The 26,874-nt window shown below is 40.6% G+C and overlaps 1 protein-coding gene and 1 long non-coding RNA gene across 6 annotated transcripts in view; one reads left to right on the top strand and one right to left on the bottom strand.

The window, feature by feature from the left end:
• JAM2 (junctional adhesion molecule 2) overlaps positions 1-18,565 on the bottom strand; it is a 40,257-nt gene extending 21,692 nt beyond the window's left edge. For 3 of the 5 annotated variants that reach the window (XM_030021133.1, XM_030021130.1, XM_030021132.1), the window contains exon 1: positions 18,449-18,565. In XM_030021133.1, coding sequence (XP_029876993.1) covers positions 18,449-18,503 — 55 coding nt within the window. In that variant the 5' untranslated portion in view covers positions 18,504-18,565. Of the gene's footprint in view, positions 1-8,572; positions 8,643-14,463; positions 14,722-18,448 lie in introns of those variants that run through there. The other 2 variants (XM_030021134.1, XM_030021131.2) reach the window with 2 other exon arrangements.
• Positions 18,566-18,982: 417 nt separating this feature from the next.
• On the top strand, positions 18,983-25,170 carry LOC115344183. Its single transcript, XR_003924472.1, has 3 exons — positions 18,983-19,376; positions 20,414-20,573; positions 24,682-25,170. It is a non-coding gene; the product is annotated as an uncharacterized LOC115344183 (long non-coding RNA).
• The last annotated feature ends 1,704 nt before the right edge of the window (positions 25,171-26,874 follow it).

The raw sequence follows: 26,874 nt of genomic DNA, 5'->3' as shown, positions 1-26,874 counted from the left end.
AGACTGAAAAAAACCCCTACTCTTACATGTCAGTAACTTCATTTGTTTAGAAGTAAACCCCCAAAATACACACTTTCCATTTGATAATCACTCACACAGCTGTAAACTGATACTACTAGCTGGAGGAATCATTAAGGAAAAGCGTATTAGTCAAACCAAATCAAAGGAAACAGTGTGCCTGGAGGAAATTACATGAGAACAGAATCAAAACAAAGTTATAAGTAAAAGCAGTCTTGTGGTATTTGTTTTGCCAAGTTCTAAATAGCAGGTGGTCTAGAGCAAAGCTTAACAAAGGATTTCAGAGGATACTGTAAGTTTAGGAAGTCTGATGTCCCAAGAATAAAGCAATAATGAAGCCAGTTCTCTTACTGAAATCCTTGAAAGAGAATAGGAAACCAGACATCTGTTTGGCATTAGCATCCTTCAGACATGTGACCACCTCAGGATAAATCATCAGCGACATGCTTAGATGCTGATGCAGACTTTTCAGCTATGTAACCACCTACCATGAGGTACTTAAACGATACCTAGAGTTTTGCCACAGTCCCATCATCTAAACACTCATGTCTGTTTTGGCTCTCTTGTTGCCATATTTTATCCTAAGAGAAGTACTCCATAGCTTACATAGTCCATAAATGGGGAAGGGGGAGAAGCAGCTATCTACCTTTGGACAGAATTAGTTGTGAAACATCTTAAAAAAAAAAACCAAACCAAAACAAACCACACACGACTAACTCCCATTCTTCTTCGTAGTCTAAGATGTGGTTGCTAAAACCGAAAGGCTACCAGCCCTGCTCATGATGGAACTGGCATGCTAGACTACGTTAACTCCAACAGTTAACAACAGGCAGCCAGGGCTCAGACCCACCACTCTTCCCAGCCATGTTGCTGTCAGTGGTCAGTGTTTAAGCAGCCTTCATCTTCCATCAGTTCTGCTTGGTAAATGCTAACCTCCAGCAAACATGCTGGAGAGAGACTGGGAGTATTCACAGCCTCTGCAGGAGTCTCCTGTGTTGGCCAGAATCCTTAACCAATCTCCGAAACTGGTGATTTAGGCACCAAAACGTAGCCTGAAATAACTGGAGTAAACCCAGCTACATTAAGGAAACATTAACATAAACATGGCATTAAGACTTCAAATTTTGGACAAGGGCTAGAAGAAATTATCCCACATCGTGGGGAAAAAAAGGAAAAAAAGTTCAACTTCAGTCTTTCAGTTATCTTGAGTTACAAAATTTCTTGAATCTTAAAGAATAGTAATAGAACAGGATTTACTTTGGCTAGAGTTTATCAAATTCACAAAAAAACAACCCTGCATATCTTCAGCCACAGAAAACAAATAAGGGAGTAGTCTGAAGGGGGGGTCTGCAGGGTCGGAATAATAAACCCATCTAAGCCCAGATGTGGAGAGCAAGTTTGTATTTTAATAGGCATGGTCTGACTGCATAAAGGATGGTAACCTAAGAGAGAAGGCACATTTTCTGGCTGACCAGCTAAAGGGATCTAAAACACAAAAGGAACCTGAAGAACTTCTCAGCCACGCCCCTTTACTTATGTGGTAGCTGTCAGAAGCACTTCTGTTGTGTTTTTGGAAACTGCTAGACTTAAACACAGCAAGTTTTAGTTGTTCAGACCCCAGAGCCGCTGCAGGTCTCTGAGACCTGGTTGTAACACATACAGCTCTTGAGAGTAGCTTAACATGCTGTGAAATACGTGGCAAGATTTTTAGCACTCTTACTGGCTCATTAGGACATAGACCTTGCAGATGTTTTTAATCAAGGAAGAAAACCTAGGGATCCTACACTATGTACACATGTGCTACCCTACATCAGTGGCAAATGGGAAAAGCTTTTCCAGCAGCTTGAAGAAACTGCTTTTAACAAGGAAGTTTTTAGTCCTTACAACTATAAGGAAAACTGTTCCTCAATATGAGCAGATGCACTGCTGGTTTCCCAGCACTTCAAAGAAGTTGTTCTAGTGTACCTATGCTGGTAGTGTTTTTCAAGCATCAGGAAAAAAAAATATGGCTAGTTATTTTCACTCCTTAGACAGTACTAGAAATGCAGTATCTTCATCTTGACTCTTGAGAATGACAGAGATACAGCAGAAGAAGCAGGCTTTTAGATATTCAGAAGGTTCAAAGAATAGGGGGATGCAGGGAATAAAAGCTCACTGGCAGCGTAACACAGCTTAACTTCTATAGGCAGTGCCTCTTCCATATGGAGATTTATTAATAATCTCATGAAAAGCCTTGTAATGAACCACAATTTGTGCGCATAGATACCCGCTACCTTTACCTCCCCTCCTTTTATATAAGCCCTCTCCTAACTCCTGACAAATCTTTTATTCATGGAGAAATGGACTAGGTTTTTGGAGCAAAGGAAGAGCTGGGGTGGTGGGGGGAAGAAAACAGCTAAATCCAGTATTTGGTTTGGCTTCTCTTTTGGAAGAGCAGCTATTACAAAATTTAAATTCCATCTCTACAGCTGACTATCTGACACACACAAAATTGACCTTCCCCCCACCCCCAGTGAAACCAAAATAACTTCCCCAAAACCCAAAGGCATTTTCACCCCCTCCAGCCCAGGCTCAGAGCCATGCACAATGGAGTAAGCTTCCACTCTGTTTGCTCTCCTGAGCAGAGCTATACATTTGAAGCTGATAACACGGCCAACATCCAGATGGTAGACTGGTTAGATATATAACATACACATCAAGTGTCTTGCTGGGAAGTCAGCAGATACTCTCTCCACCTTTTTTTATTAAAAGGTCTCAAATTAAGAGCAAAAGCAGTTAAATAATAATAAAAAATTATCTACAGACACTCAAGTAAGACAAACCAGTTAAGTTTTAAGGTATCCTGCCTGCAGGACCTCTATTGCACCAAAGCAAGGTGTCACCTTAAAGTGTACTTTAGGGTAGTTCCTCCAAACAGAAAAACCTGACTAGCAGTAGGTTGATTCAGAAGAAAAGAAACAAACAAAAAAACCCCAAAAACTTAGGCTAAAATGACAGTGTTCAAATGGCCAAGCTGCTCAAGTTCAATAGTTTTTCTTGGATTTACTACTTATTACATATCCAGAGGTCTAGAGCCTAATACAAAAAAGCGCTATTTTATTTAGATGTAGCATAAAAATAAAAACAATCCTTCACACTCATCTGTTGCTGAAAGTAGGTTTTGATCAGCTTCAGTAACTCGAACTTTGTAATGGAAATCACATGAGAAACAGAATGCAGAACTGCATTTTCATCCAGCCAGGAGTTATTTAAACAGGGGAACAGAAGCTTTGCCAGAAAGTGACTTAAGAGCAGGATTTCTACCTGTATTAAAAGCTGGTATTGGGTGATTGGAGGAGCTCTCAGTCTCACAGGGGGACGAAGTTCTTGGGTTAAATGCCTCAACTACAGAGCAGACTAGCAAAGACGTTTTCATTTATACTGCTAACCTAAGAATGAGTTAATCCTCAGCTTTGTGTATACTGTTTAGTGCAATCTGGAAGGCTAGCACACGAGCTGATGGTGCCTTTATTCTTAACTTTCAAATTAAGCAAAAAAAAAAAAAAAAAATCTTGAAAGAAAAAGTAATGAGAGACTGAAGTTTTCAGAACCAATTACCTAAAGTTATCAGTAGTAGTCCTAAGAGTTTAAGATCATGTTAATGATTCATTTCAGAGCAGAGCCCCAAGGACAGTTGGCCCTGGAAACACAAAACTGGAAGTGCTTGTAGAGGAGAAAGTAGGGAATAAAAATCAAGTGGCATGGGACAAGAAAGGAAGAGATTATTTAGGTCAGCCTTTCTGAAGAAACTGAACACCAAAACACAACTCCAGATAAATGGAACAGCCTCCCAAGTGCTTTCAGCAGTCCCAACAAAAGATTACTGCATGAGATGGTGTGGGAAATTCTGGGGAAAAATTTATAATTAATTTTTATATAATTAATAATCAAAATGTAAAATTCAATTCCCTTCAAAGTTTGGGGGGTTTTTTGCCTCCTCTTTTTCTACTCACACAGAAGAGAGGAACAGTTTCAATTCACAGCTTGCAAAGGTTCAGTGTAGCATAGAGTTTATTCCAACAGAGACAATCCAGAAAGCATATGCTATTAACCAAATAAATATTTATAGCTCACACTTTTACAAGACTCAAAACTCCACTACTCTTCTTGTCTCCATGGCAATTCAGAGGGAGCTTCTGAAAACGGGGGATGGGGTTTTAAACTAGTCAAGCTCTCACAAAAAAGTCTATTTTCCAGTCCTCTCCCAGTCCTGCTCAACATTGGTTTCCACAGCAACTCAGCAGCAGCTCAAAAACAGCTTGTAAATGCAGTGCAAGCCTATAGCTGCTTCAGCTGTTGCTTATTTTAAGATGCATCAGGATGCTGACAACTTGTGTCTAGTACCATCATGTTTCAAAAGACCATGAGAATAGGCTATGGAAGTAGAAGCCCCTTGACACTGCTGTCCCACCCACCTCATATCACTCACTACAGCAGTGATCTGAAGAAACATATTTGCAGTTGCATTACTGGGTGTAACAATTCAGCAAAACACTTGCCTGTGCAAATACCTAGAGAAATTGTTGTAAAATGATTATTAAATTTACAAACCAAATCTAGGTAGCCAGTGCAAACTGGCATGTTCCTCTGAAGTCCACAGTACTAGACTGATTCACATGAACCATAAAGTCAGCCCTGAAACACAAGCAAGTTCGGAAACTAGAAGAAACAAATGTTCCCCCCAGCCCCCCAAAGCTCCCCACAACCATTCTGGCCCACAATTCAAGATAAATATCTCTGAAATCTCCTACAACGTTTACGTGACTTTTGCTGGAATTGCCAAGCAATTTGAAAAGGATAAACACTTTCAAGAAGTCACATCATTTATATACCTACAAATACACACATGACTTAGCTAAAAAAGCCTGAAAACAAATTTAGTTTACTTTCCAACTGTGCCAACCAGCATTAGATACAATTCCAGTAAACACCATATGAAACTGGAGTCCTGCTCATTCAGAACCAGTGAAGTCTTTCAAGCTCACTCACTGTAGGATCATGTTTCCAGATGCTAGGAAGAACATCAAGATGCTCCAATTTTAGCATTTCTACAAAGTGCTTTCACTGCAGAGGATGAGTACATATGAGTATGCATTAAGTTTTGGCTCCTAAAGGTACAGGAGTAGCTAACTAACCAGATTTGTGCATTGCAAACAGATCCCAAGTAGCAGGCAGGACAGCTCATTTGACCAACTACGCCCAACTGTCTCATTTTCAGCAAAGTGTAACGATCAAAGCCAAGTCAGCATTGTCACCTTATGTCCCCCACTGAAGCAGATGATACATCTGAAATACATTAATTAAAAAAAAAAAAATATCGTTCTCTCTGAAGCACACATTGACCTAGAATATACGTCTATACTAATATGCAGTGGATGTAAGAATAACTCCTCCTGGTGAGTTTTTAAAAAGGGCGTCACACAGGCTTTCTCCCATTCAATTTTTGCAGATTTTGGGACATACTGTGATGTCATTCTAGCTAGCATGTCCATTAAAAAACCAAAAGTCAGTCTTTCCAAAAACAGTAGGACGCTCTTTAAATACAAATACTCAGCAAGAGCCTTGTGCAATGCTTTGTGAATTTGGGATTTCTGAGGAGATGTTTCCAATAACTGGGGGTGGTGGCAGTATTTTCACTTGAGCAAATTTCACTCGAACCATTAATTTTAGGACTGCATCCTATTAGTGATAAACAGCGCTGAACTTAGCTTTTTAACTTTCTTCCTCCAGACTACAGACCAGATTCTTTGCCAATATGAGCTGGGAACATGATGACCACTTCTCTCCAGTCCAAAAGAATTTGGTGAACCCTTCCTAACAATCCAAATGCAATTGCCAAATTAGCTCATCCCATTTTCACTCACGCATGATCTCTTGCACTGCCAAGTTTGCTCAATAGTCTCTTCCTGCCAGAAGTAGCTAACAGTCATGTTTGATGACTATTACTTTCAATCAACATCATAGTTTACAGTACAAATGCATATCTTTAGCCTTAATTCTACAGGCCTTTAATAGATAATTTAGTTCTTTAATACCAAATTTTATAGAAGCACCTTCTGGCACATTTGAACAAGACTGAAGCCACTCCCTCAACTCAATTAAGGCTGATAAATATCAAGAGGAGCTAGAACAAAGAGATGTTTTGCATGCTTAAAGGAGAAGGGGGATTAGAAGAAATCCTCCGGAAGGTAGAGCTAGAACAATAGGTCACAGTATAATAGGTGCCAAGTTTTCCTTAAAGGGGATGAAGAAGGTTAAAAAAAAAACCAAAAAAAACAAAAAACCAAAACCAAAACAACTGCACTACATTCTTCATCACATTAAAAGCTACACAAGCGAAACAACATATGGGTATTCAGATTAGAAAACATTAGAACAACAACACTGGAAAGTTACACAGGAAACAGGAATAAACATAATAGATGAACTCTGTGCTTTATTTATTTTTAAATCAAGTGTAAATATTAACTTGGTGATCATCACAGCTTTTCAACAGAAGAGATGTGTTAGGAGCCACATCCTCGAGAATATTTGGGTAAGGATCACTAATGAAAGACTCTGCTGCTCTGCATCAGAAGAAGGGAAAGCTCAGTATGTGAGCTAACATTCACAATTCACTGTTTCGCTGCTTCATGTAATAGGATTTGATGATCTTGTCTGCAGGTACTTAAACTAAGAAAGTACCAGCTGTTTCACTCTCACAAAAATGAAACAAAAAGAAAGTCAGCAATTTTGTAATGCTGTAAAACTACAACAAAAAAATAATCCAGGAGACAGAATGATTTGTATGGAAGACAAATAATCCGGTCAGAATTACATAGTCAATCTAGTCACAGTTCAGAGACAGAAATAGTACCAGGAACATGTAGAGCTGGGAATTCTTTAATTATTTTTTTTTAAATCCATTAGTTGGGGTTTTTGGGGGTTTTTTTTGGTTTTTTTAATGAACCATATCTGATTAAGGATTCAGCCCCCTGGGTCACTACCTTCTGAAGTGCAACTTTGTGCTTAAAAGTCTGGTGGTTAAAATGGCTGTATCTGGAATACTCTGCAGTACACATAAGATATGATATCATCCAAACCCACACATTACATTTCTAGAATCCTTGTTAGAGTCAATAGATCAACACATTTCATGAAACCATGACTCCCAGATAGGCATATATGCTGCTTTAAACTACTGTTTTGCCATCTGCTTTGCCTGCTTCTGCCCATATTCCTCTTATAACCAACTGCTCATGAGATATTGATGCTCTAGAAACTTGTGTGACACTATTATTGCTTAAACTGAAGTTTCCTTTAGAAATAAGACTAAATAATATCACTTTGAAGGTGTTTGTGCTCCTTCAACTCAGGTCAACTAATTTCAGTTTAAGGATCTCTTTTTAAGAAAGATGACTGAAGAACAGGCTAAGGACTACGCTGGCAAACAGATTATACAGGCAGACGCACATCAGCCTAAGCACTGTGATCACATGGAACCCAAACACAAAATAAGGTCTTCAGAGTTCAGCTCTAAATTCACAGAACAATGTATTTTAGTAATAAGAGGATCTTGGCACATTTATATATTTATTCGCACTGTTGTTGCAAGGCTGAGCTTCTTACAATGAGCCTGGACAGTACAGAGCTAGCATCAGCAGAGCTGAGTGGTCAAGAAACCAAGAAAGGGAACAAGATGGCTTGTTGAATAATAAACTGCTACCAGCATTTCTCTTCTAGAAGAGGAACTCATCACCAAGTAAGTAAAAGTTCAACAGTTCTGCTGAAAGTGCCTTTGTAAAATAAGCCCATAAGCTTTTATGGTTTATGTTTACAAGTGCCAGGTATTGGTTTAGGCCAGATAAGGAACAGGTTCCTTACAAGACAAAATTAATTACTCTTTCACAGGAAAGAGTATCCACTTCAGACCTTACAGATATGCAACTCTTCATAGCCAAGTCTACACATATCTTCTACTTAAATAGACTGATTTCTTAACTAAGCCCCTTGCCACATTTAGCCATAGCAACTTCCTTGGATACAACCTGCCCACCCAGCACGTGTTTCCCATCCCAAGGCAGAGGCAGCTAAAGAACACGGACTATCTACCCTTCAGTCACCACAATTGACCATCTAAAATAATCAGATTTCATACCACATTTTTATGTACAAGATTTCAGCAGGGCTCCATAAAGTTATAAGGGATTCAAATGCAGCACATCAGTGCAGGATTGCAGCCTTAACAGCAACATGATGCAGTAGCTAATTTTTCTAGTTTTCAGATGATTAGTCCCACCCCAAACCTGAAGGTGTTTAAGTTACTAACACACCTACACTGGACATACTATTTTAAATAGTATGCCTGTAAACGGGGTTACTAGGACTCTAGTCAACTTCTTTATGTACATATTGGACACACAAGCTACACTGTTAGTTCGACTGATATTCTCTCTAGTTACAATTTGTCCCTCTCCTTCTCTTTGTATTCATGCAACGTGAGCTAATTCAGCTTCAAAAGCAAATTCCTCCTTACCCCCTCCCAGTATTTCGTTAACTGCTTGCAACGTCTCATTTCTGCTGGAATCCATAGGTACAGCATCGATTCAGTAACAAACAGCAGCTCTGTTCCTTGCCCATCCTGTTCCACCTCCAAGCTCCTCTTTTGCTTTGGGGGTGGGGGGAACGTACAGTGATGTATACAATCAATTGTTAAAGATGCCAATGAGATCCAAGTCCAACTTGCTCCCCCCACACTCCCCCCAATTAGATCAAGTTAAAACCAGTTATGTTCAGAGTTTATCACATGCTAGGCTGATCCTAAATACTGACTTATTCCCAGCTTTCCAAAGTGAAGTGTAAAACAATCTTTTGGGTTTAGTAGAGTGGGATATAGATATCCTGTTCTTTTCAGTTCTATTATTTTACTAGAAGACAAAGTATCTGTCAAAGTTTTACAACATTTTCATACGAAAATATAAGTTTTCTATGACTTTTTTGTTGGACAGAAGACTAGCTTAAAAAGGTTAGAAAAAAAAACTTCTGCACAGCTTTGATGTTCCTTAGAAGACATTAAGTTTGCTTTACCTCAAGAAAAATGTTCTGCACCTGAAAGTCTGTACATACAAGAACTGGCCATCCCCTTTCTCTTTCCCCGTTTACATAGCTTTTAATAACCTTTAAATAAGTTTAAATGCTTATAAAGAGACATCACTTCATTCTTCTCTCACAAAAATCAGTGCATTCTGCCAACAGCTGTTTGTGTTAGAAAGCCACTGCACTCCTTGGCAACTGGGCAAAACCTTTGTAGCACTGTTTTCCCTCCCTTCTCCCCCCTAAAAAAGGGGGCTAAGAATTTGAATACAGCTGGAAAGCTAACAGCATCTGTGTGTGGATTGCTACAGTCTTGAGGACTCAGCTAGAGATACAACTGCAACATGAATGAAATAAGAAATAAAGTATGCAGTGACAGGGGAAAAGTAGAGCTGAAAACAATATTTTAGTTAGTCTCTCTACATATGGTGCTGATTCCCTGTTGATAAACAGCTTTCCCAGATGACTTTTATCCCCTAGAACATTATTTATTGAAAGGCTCCAAAGACGAATGCTAGAAATACATTAACTTCTGGAAGTACCCCTGAGCCATCATTTCAACAACACTTAAACTGAACACATAGAAAAAGAAGAATCACATTTACTTTTTATGCCTAATACATTTCAGAAGACTTCTGTATCACTTGATTCAAACAGCAGTAGTTGAGGTCCAGGATGTATGCCTTATTTAGGAAAAAAAAAAAAAAAAAAAAAAGGCAATTGACTTACAAATGGAATTATGTGAAGACCTCTTAGACTGTATGGCAAGTAGCAAAACCATACACTAACAAAGCCCAAAGGGTTGCTTCTTGATGTCTAAGCATACTTCCACTATGGATGCATCTGGTGACTTCTCTCTACCTCCTCTCCCAGGCACCAACTTTGATGTTACCAGTTTTGGACTGTCTGAATTTCTTTGCTTTACTAGTCACTCCAATATTACAACAGCATCATCTTAAAAATCTCATGAGCCCTTACTACCACCTGGCTGTCCCAACCCTCCCTCTCTTTTCCATTTTCAGATGCTGTATTGCTCTATTTCAATATTGAAATATTGCTTTTCCTTTCAGGAGCCTCTCAAGTGATTATGACATCAGTGAATCACATTACACCAGGGAGGACTGTTATGTTGGTGAACAGAAGGCACCAGCAGCATTCATTGCAAGATACAAAGAATACTCAAATACTGGCTAAAAATAAAACATTTACCTTGTACATAAAAATATTTACTGACATTTAAATGGAAAGCTACTAAGTCTTCTCGGAGGATAAAGACCTTTTTCACACAAACTCTTCCAACATCTAAGCATTACTATTAATGATCTTTTAATTGGACTTTATGTGGACATTAGAGGAGGGAGAAAAAAAAAAAAAAAGAGACAGACCCCTTCCCCACCTTCCAAGGAGAACCTTGTGATACATGTTTGTTCTTTAAAGAAAAGCAGGGGGGATGAACAGAGACACAAAAAAAAAACCCCAACCAACAAACCAACAACACACAACAACAGAACTCAACCCGGCAACATTTAGCATGCATTTTTGTTTCTGAACAGTGCTAAGCAGATACCAGTTATGTCTTCCTTTGATATTCTACTACCTCGGTTTTAGAGATAATCCTCCTTTATTTAATGACTCCTATAGTTAGGAGTTGCAAACATCTGAAACAAGCTGTAGTTGTTTATGTGCAGTGTAAGTCACTGATTAATTATAATCTCCTAAGTCTCAGGCAACGAAATATATGCATTTATCTGTTAGCAGTTACTGAAATTTATACCCTTTTCCAGATCTTGACATATAACCTCTTAATTGGCAAGACATCTTGTTAAAATTTGTTTAATTCAGCAGCAGCATTTAAAGAGTCTTCAGTCATGTCACATTTATTACAGAAAGCATATATTCTGTTTAGAATTAACTTGCACAACTTCAGAGTTAACTTAATTAACGCACACACCTTTCATATAGCATGAGTCAGCTAAGTGCTTTATTCTCAGCAGGGCCTGACTTTCCCCCAATCTACATTTTAAAAATGTTCGGGCTCTCAAGCAAGCTTAACACCTTAATTAACACCAGTCAATTAGACCCAGCAAAGCTCTGCAGCGTGAAAACAGCGGCTCGGAACGCCCCAGCCGACACCACCGAGCAACGCCTCAAGCCAGACCTGCAGAGGGGCTCCCAGCCAGCAGCCCTCCATAGGTCTTGGCACACCAAAGCCACTGTGCCCTCTCTGGTTTTTCTGTATTTAGGCAGGGAAGCAGCCTCCCCAAACACAGAAGTATAGCAATTCGTTATTAAATACATGGGACAGCTTGCTTGAAACCCAGTTTCAGAAGTGCTCACCACCACCAGTCTGAATGGTGTCAAAGCCGCAACAAAGCCCTGTCACACTCCCCGAAATCCCGGTCAATCTGGCACAAGGGTACAAAGAACAAAAGCCACAAACAACAAGCCAGATGTTTAAGAGAGAATTTCTCACCTTTGTGGTTGACTAGCTTAAAGACTGGAGGAGGGGTAAAAAAACATCAGTTTAGGTGGCCCAACAGTCAACGGGCAAAGAACCAATATTTACTTTTTAAGACCATTTTATAGAAACAGAAATGGTACTGGAGCACAAAAGCTAGCCATAACATGTACCTAAACACACACACACATTCTACAGATATCATTCCAGGTGATACGTTTTTACTCATTTTTGCCAGTACAGCTACTAGAAGGCTTCAGTTATGAACCAGGGCCTCCCAGGAATAAGTACTGTCTATACATTCAAGTGGTAAACTGCTGTCTAACTCACATAATATGTATGCAAACCCTGGTTTTCTTCATATTGTGTCCTCGTATGTTTACAAGTATGCTAAGCACAAACAATTCTCCAACTCTAACCCAGCTCTAGCCAATACACACTAGTCCTTAGCATACCACCCCCAAGAATTTCTCTCAATTCATACTGGGCACTTGCTGCAGGCTGAGATAATACATAATCATTTTGGTTTCTTTATTATATTAATTTGAGCAAAAGCCACTTCTCAAGAATGCATGTTCCATCATCACCTCCAAGTACTATGCTAGCAGTTTGTGAACAGCAAATATAGCCCCTATTGTCAACATTATCTGGTACCAAAACAACCCTATAAATACATCACTTTCCATCCAGATGACAATATGTTTTGTTTCCTTTTGAGTCTGATCCAGTGGTTTGGACAGGCTTGAGAGCATGTTCAACCCTTAAGAAGTTAATCCAAACAAAAGTTATGTAAATATATCTATTGAAACTTTATACCCGTAGGGTCTGTCCTTTCCAGCTCAAGTCTGACCATTTCTTACTTTTTTAAACGGCCAGGATCAAGTTGTAGCTATTTCCATGCAAGTTTGATCTTCCCATCTCTTACTGAAAACTCCTAAGTTTTGAACTTAGAAAAATCTGGTAATAAGCCTTTTTGAATGCTTGCTTTTTACATCATGTCTTCCCCGGCAAATAATCTTTGACAGAAACTGGATGCCTGCTTTAATTCCTATTAACCAGGAGGGGTTTCAGACTTACTGGTGGTTCAACAACTACCGCTGTTGTATTACTTGCTGTTGTTCAGAAATGGCTATTTTCCCCTTCTTCCTTCTCCAAAAGCTCCTTCACCTCCCAGCATATGTTAGAAACCGACAAGTGAACAGGACCAGATGTTCAGCTGTCAAGCTCACCTTCTGCCTGGTTTAAGAAATTTTACATAAGCACTTGAGTGCTCAACAATACACTGTGAGCATAGAGGTGACATAACTCATTGGAGCCCTCCAGATAAAAAGCAGCTTTGGAAATACAGGTGAGTGCAAGCACTGGCAATCATCCAAATGCTCCTCCAGCTTCATTTGCTGTCTCATTCTTTGAAATACATATTCATTTCCCTAAAAAAACCCACAGTATTTAGATGAAGGAAACAAATCATTTGTCTTGATTACAAGACACCATAATATTTGCTTTAAGCTTCCTGTGGTGGAACTACAGCACAATCACGTACAACGCTTTCAGGAAGATGAGAGGCTTTTCTGCACAAATGTTTTGTTAAAACTGTTAGTTCTTTGAAAAGTACTTGGGATTGGAAAAGACATGCCAGAAAGTAAAACTGTAACAAAGCTTGCTTTACAAAACTGGGGGGGGGGGGGGGAGGAGTGTAGGAGGAGGAAGGTGAGCTAACAGGAATAGAATTAATTACTGGTAAATTAATTGCTTTCAGCTTCCACATAACATTTCCCTCAGTTTCCATTAAAGTGCTCACCCTATTGTAAATTAGCCACTAAACTAGAAAGGAAGAACTTGCAAACCATATGTTTTCCCACATACATGCAATAGTGTCACAAAGTTATGGTGGAGAAAAAAACCCCAACCAGCCAAACAAGAAAAAACAGCAATAAGATGTACAAAAATGTTGTATACATCCACAGGGACACTATAGTAAGCAATTTTTTTTGTTTGACATCATTGTATAACTTTAAGGGAACCTTAACTTAGCCACTCCATATGGCCCTGGCAAATATGACAAATACAAATGTCTACCTTGTGCTTCAATTGTTTTGATATACAAGATATTTATATTGCAATGTGGACATTCCTGGCTGTGTGAACATTTCTTAGTAATCTTCCTTTACGTAAGCATTTACACTGGAGTCACCTCTAGCATTGCTGACAGAAAGTAGGACAGTAAGACTTACTTTGAGAAAAGTATTCCTAAAAGGGATTGCCAGCTGAAGGGAACCAATGATAAACAGACTGTCTTCAGAAGTGCTCCAACAGAAAGGCGACATTTTGAGTGTTGAAGGACTCTTAGTAGATCATACCATACATAAACTTTTAAATCCCAGTTTCAGAACTAAATTACTAGTTGTTCTACCCCTCCAAAAGCACTGACAACCCAAACCTACACCCCCCACAACAAGGGAAGCTTGCTTACTGCTGCTGCAGAAGATTCACATGCATGTCACTGTCCACCTTTAGTGAAGAAATATCACTATTTTACTCATGTGAAATTATGATAAAACTGGAATTTTTTAATATCAGTTGTACAAGAAGATTCTCCCATACTTAAGAAGAGGGCTTCAAGTGCTGGTGGTCACGAGACAGAAGCTGAAGCACTTGGGGCACCCTTTGAGGAAGGGTAAAAGCCTTCTCTACCATTTTTAGCTCACTTCTTTAAAAATAGGTCTGCACACACTCCCAATAACATCAGGGTTAGTCAGTGGACGCAGATAAGTTTGGTAGCTCTAGGTCACAAAAGATGATCCAACATGTTTTCTTAAGTCAGTCAGCTAAAGAGAAGAGATGAAGTCAAAGTTCATCTACTTGCGAGTTCTCACCTAATCATGTGATGTCATCAGTCAGTTTCTGCAGCAGAACCTGGCTGCTACCATGTTGCGGCCAAAACAGACTGCAGTAGGAAATACAGTTATAATACAGGAAACAATCACAAAAATATCTTTGTGTAATTCAGTTAAATAGCCAATGAGCAGACCTCATCCAGGCTCAATTAGATCTGCTAATCACAGTGGTAGTTTTAACTCCATTATTAATGCCAGATGCCCTATGGTATTCACAATTACCAGAAATACATGTCCAATGACATGAACAAAGAATTGTTGCAACATTAAAGCTGAGAAAACAGGACCTCAGAGGCCAAGCGACAGCAAAAGCAAGGCCTCCACTTGCATACATCCACCTTAAACAGAAGAAAACAAGAGGAATTGTGATTGTCTTGTGACATTTCCAGCTACATTTCCTGTCTCCTGTATGCAGTCAGGAAAGACAGTCACCCTCATTTTTAGTTTTGCACATCCAATAGCAGGCTGTGGGGCCAGTAACCTGAACTAAGGATACCGCAGGGCCAGCAAGGGACCAGCTCTCTCTTCCTCCTCTCTGCTGGAGAGAGAAAGAAGAGAGACAAAGCCCTTACCACAGAAGAGCATTGCTTCTGGCTAAGACCTCTCAGAAACAGAGAGATGCTTCCAAGTAGCACGCCTAGCTTTAAGGGCAATAGCGCGACTTGCTCAAATGCAGCAAAGGCCATGATTTCTGAGAGACTTGCCAATAACTCACAGACAAAGTTTCTTCTGAGCCCTGAGGATCTAACCAAGAGGGTGAAACTGTGAAGGTTATAACATAAGCTAGAGAGAGGAACATGTCTCCCTTTTAAAGACAGGAGGGTCTTCCAACCAAGTCCTCAATTTTTATCTGTTTTAGAAGTATTTGGATATCTGGTGCAGTATCACCACAGTCATAAACAAAAAAAGTTAGGCCGAATGTTAAAAATAAGCACTGCTTTTCTGCAGTTAATTTTCGTTTGTTTGTTTATATTTAAGAAGCTTACTCTCATCTCACAGCCTATGTTACGGTGTCTTAAAGAGTCTGTGCAGCTTTGTAGACCACTAGCAGCCTACAGCAAAGAAAGACTACTTCTCAACTAAAACAGCAAGAGAAGGAACCTTCCTTTGATGTCTCTTCCCCCACTCCCTCTTCAAAGAATAGGTATTCTGGTTTATAGTATTATGTTGTACAGATATTACTAGAGAAGTATGCAGTCTTACAGATTTAAGAAATCCCATCTCACCTGAATATGGACTCTGATTTAGAAATCAGAGTAAGTCCCTACCAAGTTAATCCAGCAAAGAGGGTTCAACAGAAGACAGGGGGTTGACAATATTTTCAATTTTGAGTACATCAGTTGTACATCACATACAATCAGGAAAGCATCGTTTAAAGACTTCCACTGTCAATTCCTACAGCCAATGCAGTCATGCTTTATGATTTCTTGTTTGGGGTGGAGGGGAATGCACAAAAGGCTTTTTTGGTCCAGAACCTCTGTATCTGGTTGAAAGATTCCTGAGCACTAAGGAGTGTTTGTTTTAAAGCCAAAAACAAACAAACAAAACCTCACCTTATTTATTGCTCAAACTACCCCAGTGAGCTCTATCAAATGTTTCTGTAAGACTACTATTTATTGCCTCTGCATTGTCCTCACACAGATAGATTGTACTGGATTTGCTTCAGGCATCACCAGCTTAAGTTTAATTTCTAATGTACACTAATGCAAGAAAAATCACACCTAGAAGCGTCACAAAAAGGCCAGTTCATCAGTACGTACTATCTCATCCAGAGTAGCCATGATGATTAGTAACAATTGTTTCTGTACGTTTTCTGTCTTGCCAACAGAGCTCACAAGTCTTACTCCGTGGCACCTTTTAAAACTTTCCAGACAACCTCAGTTTCAGGAGCTCATGCTGATGGAGAATATGATTGAAGACCTCCAACTCCCTTACTTTCCCCTAAATTAAAGGTGAAAGAAAAGCTTTAACTCAGATGAACCACCATTTCTGTTGGTCATTAGTATTTCTTAGAAGGTTCTCACTAAAAAGCAATCTAAACCTCATCTATCTCAGCACTGTTCTTGGCTATGCTGACATCCTGTGACCAACTTATACAGCTCTTAATTTCTGCAGCTGAACTACCAAGCAAGTTCTCTGCACCTGCTCCACAATATAATGCTCACACACTTCAGGTATTAACCACTGCTTTCTTTTCCTCATTAGCTTCTGCCCATTCCCCACTATCTCCAGAGCATGAGGGTCCCACATAAGAGACCACCTAGCACATATGTCTGACTTGGACACCAGTATTACTCAGTCTTATTGTTCATGTGAACATACTCCAGCCACAGGAGCAGCAGCAGGCTCCTGACTGCCTGGATTTCTGCCTGGATTTCCTCTGGCTCACACAAACAATCAGCATTTGCACACCCATCTACAGTCACTTTCTTCATTCAAGGACTTCTTATCAGCACCTTGCTGGTAAACTTTCTCCCCACCTGGTGTTTCTTGGGAATTGGGACAGGAAAAGGAAAAAAAAAAAATGCAAGTCTGACAACAATATAGGCACCAGACTTTGATCTACTGCACTGCTTCCAAACCACCCTCTATCATTTCCTCACTGGTCAAAGCCAGCACTGCCAACAGACACAACTAACCAGAAAGCTGAGCAGCCTGAACACACTGAAACCTGCCACCAAAAAAACCTCAGCAGCCTTATCTGCTCAGATATACCCATGCAATTAACAACAAAAAAAAGGAGAAAAGATCAATTAAAATAATTTTTATTACTAATTACTATATGAAAGTCTGTGCTAGCTGCTCATCTAACAGCCCAAAATTTCCATGAGGTCTCATAGAAGCAAAGAGAGGAAAAGAAAAACTGCCAGCAAACCAAAGACCTAATAAACATGCGTCACTTCAAGTCTCTCCTTGGCAGGACTCATCCCTCCTCTGCAAAAAAGTATTTTCCACACACACAAGTTTCTGTTAGGTGAGGAGGAATGACAGGCTGAGAATCTGTCCCAGGGTGGTCCCAGGTGGTCACTCCATTGCAAGTCTGTGCTACGTAATTCTTTTCAAAACATTATTTCCACGTACAGCCTCTTTCCCTAAAATACCAGCAAGACACAAAAAGCATAAAACAGGAGCACAGTAAGATGTGATCTGAAAGTGACAGCCTTATCACACAACTGGCACTGTTAACACTGTATATTAATTCACTGCTGCTTTGCAGGTACATGGCCCCATGATCTGTTGTTTTTTGTTTTTATTTTTTTACTCATTTCCATGTGCTTTCTGGGTGGGGCTGCTTTTACCAACTTATTTTAACACACTCCCCCCCCCCATTTTGTTTCTAACAAGTTAGACAATAGGACCATAAAAACATTAGAAACATAATTCTGTTCTGGAGCTGCAGCATCCAGTGCCGGCAAAAGAAAACATGCTCCCATCACTTGCTCATTCATCTTGTAAAGGCCATCATAAAAGCAAACTACGCAGCCCGCATCCCAAAGTTTGCGCCACTGCAGAAAGCCACTGGCTTGCGCTGAAACAGGCCCGGCTTAAACAGGTTACATCTGTGTGAAAACAAGAGACACATGGAAATAATCAGCGCACACTCCCCCCGTTCGCTTTTATTTCGCTGTTGGAGACGCGACTTGGCTCCTCTCGCTCCGGGGGCGAGGGAGGGGAAACGACATCCCACCGCGGCTCCCCCCGCCTTGCCCAGAGGCTCCCCGGGCCAGGCAGCACTGCCGCGGGGGCGGGCGCGGCTCCCAGCGGGGCGCGGCAGGGCCGGGGCCGGGCGGCGGCCGGGACAGGGGCCGGTCGAGCCGGGCGCCCCCGGGCCGAGCCCTCCCCCCTCAACACACGCACGCACGCTTCGGTGGGACCGTGCCCCCTGCGGCGGGGGCGCTCCCCGAGGGAGCGGTACGCGATAGCCCCCACGCCCGCTCCGCGGGGATGGGACGCGGCCACTTACAGCTCAGGACCCCCAAGTAACCGAAGAGCAGCAGGCGGAGGCTGCGGCTCGCCATCTTCCCGGCAACGGCCGCTCCCCACCGGCGGCAGCGGCTAATAACCGCCGGGCGACGCCAGCGGCGGGACGTAAGGCGCGGCCGGGGGGGCGGCCCGGCCCGGTCCGGGCTCGCCTCGCCTCGCCCGGGGGAACGGGGCGGCGCCTGGCGGGCGCGCCCGCGGAGGCGGCCGTGAAGCAGGTGCGGCAGCTCGGGCGGGCGCGGGCAGGGGCAGCGGCAGCGCCCGCTGGGCTCTGCCTCCACGCCGGAGGAGCCGCTCCGCTCCCGCCAGCCCTCCGCCGCCCCGAAACTTTTAACGTGTCCGAGGAGACGCCTCCCCGCCCCGCGCTGGCTCCGAGCGCAGGGAACCGCGGCGGGGCTGTGCCCGGCCTGCCGCCCGCCCTTCACCGGGGACCCGCGGCGGGCAGCAGCTCCGCGCCCTCTCCGGGCGCATCGCTTTCCTCCTCCTGCTCCTCCGCCAGCGCGATGCCCCCGCGCATCCCGGAGCTGTGTTGCATTGCGTTTTATTGTATTCAGCAGCTCTTCCCTCCGATTTATTTATTTATTTTTAAACTAAAGGACATTTGTTGCAACAGAATAAACTTTTCATTACGAAAAGCTTAAACTTCCCAAAGAAGACCATAGTCCCTGTTGGTGCATTTGTCGAAGCCAAACCCACCTGGGGTGGAAGTAGGAATAACCCGGTGAAATCACGAAACAAAAATTTAGGTGTTCCGGATGAAAAGAGAGCAATGTGACGATGAGGCGCTGTTTTAAGTTGCGGACTTTGAACAAAGTCACAGTGACTCCTTGTGCCTGTGCAGCTGGAGTGGACAAAATCCCACCGACCGCAGGCCACGTCCGCTAACCAGCAGAAAGAAGACGGACGACACGGTGACTTCCAAAGCCTCTTTTATTATTACTTTATACCAGTCTGGGGGATTCTTGATTTAATGTACGGGAGGTGTAATGGCCCTCTAATTTATGAATCAAGGAAAACTACTCATCGTGACAGATAGTAGTGCATCCGAATAGTTTCTAACATCTTAAAAATACATTACTACTGATGTAATACGGTTCTATAACAAGAAGAGTATCACAAGTATTTCTTTGATAATCAGAACGGCAAGGTTGACTATATTTTGTTAGACTGTAGCAAAATGAGGAAAGATTATTTATAAATAAAATATCTAACAGCTGTTTTAATGGAGACCAAAGAAGTAGGATGCCATGATGCTCTTTATGTCAAAATCTTCTTAGCTTATTTTTCACATGCAAAAATGTATACAGAATACAAGTAATATTTCTGCAAAAAATATACATACATATACATGTCCAGTTTATATTACCAGTATAATGATGACATGCATTTAATAAAATCAAAACTAGTCCATAGGCAACAGAAAAGTTCTTTATTTTGTGTGGCGCAGCACATCATAACTTTAAGCATATACAAAGTTTCATTGATTTCAGTAGGACTGCTTTACTGTTTAAAGCCACACGGTGACAGAAACACCGTGTTGACATAAAATTTAAATATATGGGAGGAGCCTGGTTGAAAAAGTATAAAGATGGGGAATGTTAAGAAATGGCAGTATGGAATTAAATTAAGGGATAGCTCATAGAATGACTGCTAAAGCTGATGTAATGACAATTAATCAATGAGGGGAATGAAGAGATTAATCGCAAGGAGAAGGTATCCCATTAGAGGATGGGATGAAGTTTGGATTAGTACAGTGGCTTTTCCACCACAGTAAGCATTTGTTTCTAATTGCCCAAATACACAGACTCACATACAGGGTTTAATCTGGATTTCATTAACATGACAGTTACACCACAGTAAATCCACTTAAATGTGTAGGGTTTCTATAAGCATGAGGTCATAGCAAAGTTCCTTTTTTTTTCTGTTCACTGTTCTGTTTCTCTTGCAGGTGTACAGGGTTGTCTCCCCCCACATTTCTCTGACTTTTCTAGGACGGTTTCACAGTACTTTCACTATTTCTTTACATTCCCCTCTTTTATTTCAGCAACAACTAGACCACGGTTTCTCTGGTTGCTTTATACAACTGCAGGAAACACCAGCAATTAGAAGTAAGTATTCTGAATGCATTTACAGAATTATTGCAAAAGTAGTTGTAATGCATATAGTTCATTTAATATATATACTTATTCTGTATGTACTTTGCCGAACAATGGTATTCTTGAAAGTACTGTTAAGTACTTTGTTAGAAGAGCACAAGGCTGCTATACATATTTTTAATCTTTTAAAGTCAAATGTAGTAAACATATTTTCATTAAATGGCACACAGAGCGCACATGGAAGAATTTGTTCAAGATGCTCAGTTTAACAATTATTTTTGGAGAGCTTTCCATAGAGACTCCTATTTAGAATAATAAAAATAGTCTGTAATTAACATCTGCACAAAGAATGCTGGTCAAGAATACCTATCTTATTTTGTAATAGCTATTCTATTCAAGTTCTTTGTATAGAAAAGCCTTTAAGAATTGTGCGGAAGTACAACATTATTTCAAGACTTGGATGCTTCTTAATGGTCTCAATAATTCATAAACCAAAAGATTACTTTCATTTCTTTAGGTGATATTTTAGATAAATCTACATTCTTATATTGCAATGGAATTCTTCCTCCTTTTAATTAAACTTGCTATTGCAAATGTGGAGTACTGATAATAATGTGTTCTAACAATACAAGTTTACTTCTTTTATTATGGTACCATCACTCTTTTAAAGAGCTCTGTGAAAAAACAGTTTTGAAAAATAATTTGCAAAAATTTTGTGAAACACTATAAGCTGAAACTCTGACTCTTCACTTTGGGAACATTTAATCTTTTTTAGCTATAGGATGATAAAAAAGAATACAGAGAAGTTAACCTATATTAAGAAAATATTCCTTTTGGTGATTTCTCCACGCAAAATAGGTTTTATTTTGCAGGGGGAACAAAACCAAATAACCCTAGATTTATTTTTCTGTACATTGCATGCTGATTTCTAGAATACCTTTGAGGTATAATAATAAAAAATCAGTACAACAAATTAGAACTGCTAAATTTTGTTACAAAGGTGTTGCAATGTAAATACTCGAATACATTACAGATAGGTAAGAGGGGAAGATGATTAGGATTCCTCTTCTCAAACACATGCATAGGATAGGGGGAAAAGTACTGTGCTATGAGAAGAGAACTGTCTGTTTAATTAACACTTAGAAGAGCAAGACGTTAATTCCTATGTAATCACTCATCTGTCATGGCTTACACATACCAAACTAGAAGACAGTCATGGGAGAGCTAATGAATGTTCATCCTTGCAGCACCATGGAAAAAAATAAAAAAGTATAAACCTGACATATCTCAAGTTTACTTGTTGAATTTAAGTAGATCAAGTAGTGTAACCCTAATTTCATGTAAGCAAGTATATATTTTTTGTTCTGTTGATAAGCAGGTAGTATGGATGTGTGATGATCTGTGAGCAGCTCATATCTTGTTTGCAGAGTCAAACATTAGTGAAAGCATCGAAGATAACAGTTCTGCACTACTTTTCCCTTTTCATCCTGTGCTTTCCTAAGTTAATTGTTCTTTAAACTTTTTAGTGTGTCTTAGCTGATCTATAATAGCATGTAGCCCAGCAAGATTGCTGATAACTGTGCCTGGTTATGATGAGAGGAGCAGGGGGAAAGATTTAGAACCTGGAGCCACTGAGGGAGAAAGTAAAAGACATATGAAAAAAGCGCTCCTGTGCATAAGCATACCTGTATCTTTATTTATATGGAGACTTAGAGGGCTGATTTTTATTGGAATTTATATTGTTTAGGTTTTGATCAAGAAGACATCTTTGAATATTTTTCCATATTTAAAGAAGAAGAAACAGATTTTTTCATTTTTCTAAAAAGAGAAATGTTATGTTTGAGGTGGTCAGAGATGCCATTTGAGACTCAGTGCCATAGCCTGTGGGTTAAATCTCTGTACACATCTTTTTTCCAGGCACACTAAATTGCTGTCACATATGTTTGTTCTAGTAAGTGCTGAAGACGGGAGCACACAGCTGTAGAGTGACTGTTCTGGTGTGATTCTGGGCACGGCAATGGGACAAGTTGATGGAAATCTATTTTGTGAAACTGCTAAAACAGACTCCATTTAATTAACTAGTTCAATCACCAAAATACATATTTCATGCTCCATGTCACAAATCTTTTTTCTGAAACTCATTGATCAATGTGCTATATATTTTTCGTTGTGCCCATACCAATAGCCTGCAGTACATTGAATCTATCAGCTTGAAAGTCTTGCTCTTTATTGTAAAGAATTATCAGCAGCCATGTGTAAGTGTGTGGAGAGGCTGATATCTACAATTTAAGGGATAATTTTTTTCTTTTGCAATTTTAACTATCACCACACCTAGCTTTTTATAATGTTCTGGCTTACTGCTTTCACGGCTATCTACTCTCCTAGTTAGAGTAGGCCTTGTCTCCTTTCTACTTCTGTGGCATCTTGTTATTTTGTTTCACTGCTTCATGTTAATTGGTTTAACTGCCATCTGGGAAAAAAAATCTGATTTAGCTAGCAGATTATCTGCTTGTTTTGTACTTTGAAACGGAAATCTGTGAGCGAGTATAGTTTTGAGAAAAGAAGAAAAAAAAATTCAGATATTCTTTTTTTCCACCAAGCTGTTGTTGATGGCTGTTTAAAGACAAAGTATGCCATAGAATAGTTGCCTTGCTATAATGAAATGGACTAGAGCGCTGTGATAGAACACTGTATCTCTATTAGACTGTTAAAATATTTCATATCTAATGTGTCAGCCAAACTTGAACCAGGAAAGCCACAAAATGTGAGGGTAGAACAATATAATAGTAATACAGATTACTTGTTCTCAGCAGCTTTTTTCTGTGAATCCCCCCCTCCATTTTTTGGAATGTCTTGTATAATTTTATCTTTGACTTGCAAAGTACAGTATTAATGCCATTTTTTTCAATTGAATTTGCAAGATTACTGCTGCTGAGTAGACAGCTCAGTAGCAATCAAAGCTACATTTCTAAAAAAAGATCCACCAAATTGGATGGCATTGTAGGACACTTCCCGATTCAACCTAAGCAACAGTGGACAGTGCGTTAGCCACGATGCTGCTGGTGGTAGATTCAGAATTATTTTTCCACAGTGTTTAAAATACTTTGCTGCTCCATGGTGGCATGAAGAGTACAGCTCTTAGGATGCAGTTACACACCATCTTGTCTTCTAAGGCAATTGCTGCCTCTGGCCATGGATTACTGCTACCACTTCACTTGTGCACAGAAACGAGTATACAAAGCTGTACTTTAAGCCAGGTCACTGAAATAACGTGAATAAAACATAATCCTTCAGCAACACTGATCCTGCAATTCGTATCACTTCAGTGATCTAGTGTTCAGCGCTTTGTACAGTGCTGCTACAGTTGCCTACCTAGAAGGTAAGCAGTGAGAAACAGCCAAGAATGACAAAGGGAGGGGCAGGAATTTTTAAGCCAGTTTTGCTTTTGAAGCAATCTGTAAGTGAGCTCAGAGCTGGCTTTGGGACTTATGAGGGCAATAACCCGTCATGGTTTGTCACTTACGCATTACTGTTGGGTCACATACTATGGCATAAGAGCAATTACGGGGTTCCCGTTGCCTCATAGAGCAACCTCTCATTTTCTGCCCATTACAAAATAACATCCACTTTTTTCCTGAAAGTCAGAGGGCTTTATGAAGACTGATACCTTGTAATTATTCTTGGACAGTTTTGTTAACCATCTCTTCTCCATACCACAAACGTGCTCCGTGTTGTGACATGCTAAAAGCCGCTCGACTTCAGCCAAACCCTTCCCAGAGTACTTCTCAGTTGGAAGGCTCTTGTCTTTTGACGTTGAGGGATCACTAGCTGGGGGGTTGCAGCAGGCCTGTACGTCCCCCCAGGCTGCTGACAGGTCCACGTTTGGCAGCTGAGAGTAAGCCCCAGCTGGCCCTCTGCTCAGTCCATGGGGTTCGAGTGGACCCAGGGTTTTTACCCTCGCACAGAAGCCTCAAGTAAATATACTGTAGTAAACAGAGAAATGATATTACAGATGTGAGCCAGCTGTACCAGCATGAATCAAAAATGAGCTTGAAGACTGAACTTTTTAATTAAACCCAAATCTATGCTAATGTTGTTTCTCTTTTTTGCTTTTGTCCAGGGCCTGTAGAGATGCTGGCTGAACCCTGGGTGAAATTTCCAGCAGCTTTGGATATCTTTCGATTTCCACTGTGGGGTAAAGCTTTGCACTGTCACTTTGTTGGCCGAGCATTACCAAAAGGCAGAGGGCTATGACCATGCTCCTCCTGCAGTCTTCAGCATTACAAGTCCCAGATGGCTTTTTGTCTGCCTTGTGCTTCCAGAGCAACAGCAAACAAGTGGAAGAAGGGACCAGATATTCTACCACCATTTTTCTGAAGATTAAGCTGAATAAAAAGTTCCAAATACTTGTACAAAAGATGTCTTAGAGATTAGGAAGTGGCAATTTAAAACAGAGACATATAATGAAGTGTGCAGTATCAAATAGGATTTTACTCCTGTCATTCCAGACTTCCTCAGAGTGACAAAATAGAGTTTGTTTCTGTCTTTCATTCTCCAAACATTTTGAATGTATCTCCTCATAGAGTAAAAATGTTCTTTTTATGCCCTACATTGTGAACTTCGTGTTGTTTGGGTTTTTTTTACTATTTAAACCAAAACAATTATGTGATGTGATCATTGACCACATATGATTCCTCAAGCCATAAAAAGTTAATAGAAGAAATGGTGTAGCTGAGTTATAATGACATAAATAATAATAACATCTTTGTGTTTTCTCAGGAGCTTTCACCTCAAGGCTATAAACTCTTTTACACATGCAAGTATGTAGGCTACAGTAAGCCTGGCTGTTGTGGTTTAACCCCAGCTGGCAACTCAGCACCACACAGCCGCTCGCTCACTCCTCCCCCCACCAGTGGGATGGGGGAGAAAATCAGGAAAAAAAAAGTAAAACTCGTGGGTTGAGATAAAGACAGTTTAACAAGACAGAAAAGGAAGGGAAAATAACAACAACAGCAGCAACAATAATAAATAGAATATACAAAACAAGTGATGCACAATACAATTGCTCACCACCCACTGACCGATGCCCAGCCAATCCCCAAGCCATGGTGTCCCCTGGCCAGCTCCCCCCAGTTTATATACTGGACGTGACATCATACAGTATGGAATACCCCTTTGGCTCATTTAGGTCAGCTGTCCTTGCTGTGTTCCCTCCCAGCTTCTTGTGCACTCCCAACCTCTGCTGGCAGAGCAGTATGAAAAGCTGAAAAGTCCTTGACTTACTATAAATACTTAGCAACAACTAAAACATCAGTGTGTTATCAACATTATTCTCATACTAAATCCAAAACACAGCTTTATACCAGCTACTAGGAAGAAAATTAACTTTATTCCAGCTAAAACCAGGACACTAGTGCGCTAAAAAATAACTTGGATTTAACTTGTTTTAAAAAATGAGGAAGCAGGATGGTTTGCTGAAATTCTTAATCCAGAAAATAATGTAATGAAGAGCACTGTACTTGCACACCTGGTTTTCTGGATGAGAGCCTAGGTGAGCAGGGAAGCCAGTGCTGGGTACCGAATCAAGAGGAGCCAGCTGTCCTGCTGCTCCGCAGATGTGTTTCCACAGTGGAAAATTCTCTGTCTGTTACCAGCCCTTGCCAGTATTAACACATTTATTTTTTTGACACTGAGTTTAGTTACATCCTTTAGCTCTTAATGGCACTAACTCAGTGTAACTGTTTGACAATGGCATTCTTGCTGGCTGTTGTTATATCTTTGACAACTGGGGATTGGGATGAAGACCACCACCAGCTAAACTGTAAAGCATTGAAACAAAGTCTTGAGTTATTTCACAAATTTTAATAAATTTTAATGCAAACCATGGTTTTCCTACATGGGCAGTAGCTAGTTTCTGCTTGGCTTCAATCTTTTGGGGAAGAAGGACTGGACGCCAAGCCACCAAAGCCACTCTATCACTCCTGTCCTCAGTTGGACAGAGGGAGAAAAATACAACAAAAGGCTCATGGATTGAGATAAGGACAGGGACATCACTCGGCAATTACCATTATAGACAAAATGGACTAAGCTTGGGGAAATTAGTTTAATTTATTACCAATCAAATCAGAGTAAGAAAAATGAGAAATAAACCCAAATCTTAAAACACCTTCCCTCCACCCCTCCCTTCTTCCCGGGCACAACTTCACTCCCAAGTTTCTCTACCTCCTCCCCACCAGCGGCCCAGGGGGACAGACAATAGGGGTTGTGGTCAGTTCATCACAAGGGAAACTCTTCCCCTGCTCCAGCATGGGGT

This window comes from Aquila chrysaetos, chromosome 7, assembly GCF_900496995.4.
Source record: "Aquila chrysaetos chrysaetos chromosome 7, bAquChr1.4, whole genome shotgun sequence".
NCBI lineage: Eukaryota > Metazoa > Chordata > Aves > Accipitriformes > Accipitridae > Aquila > Aquila chrysaetos.
This window is presented reverse-complemented; position numbering and strand designations above follow the sequence as displayed.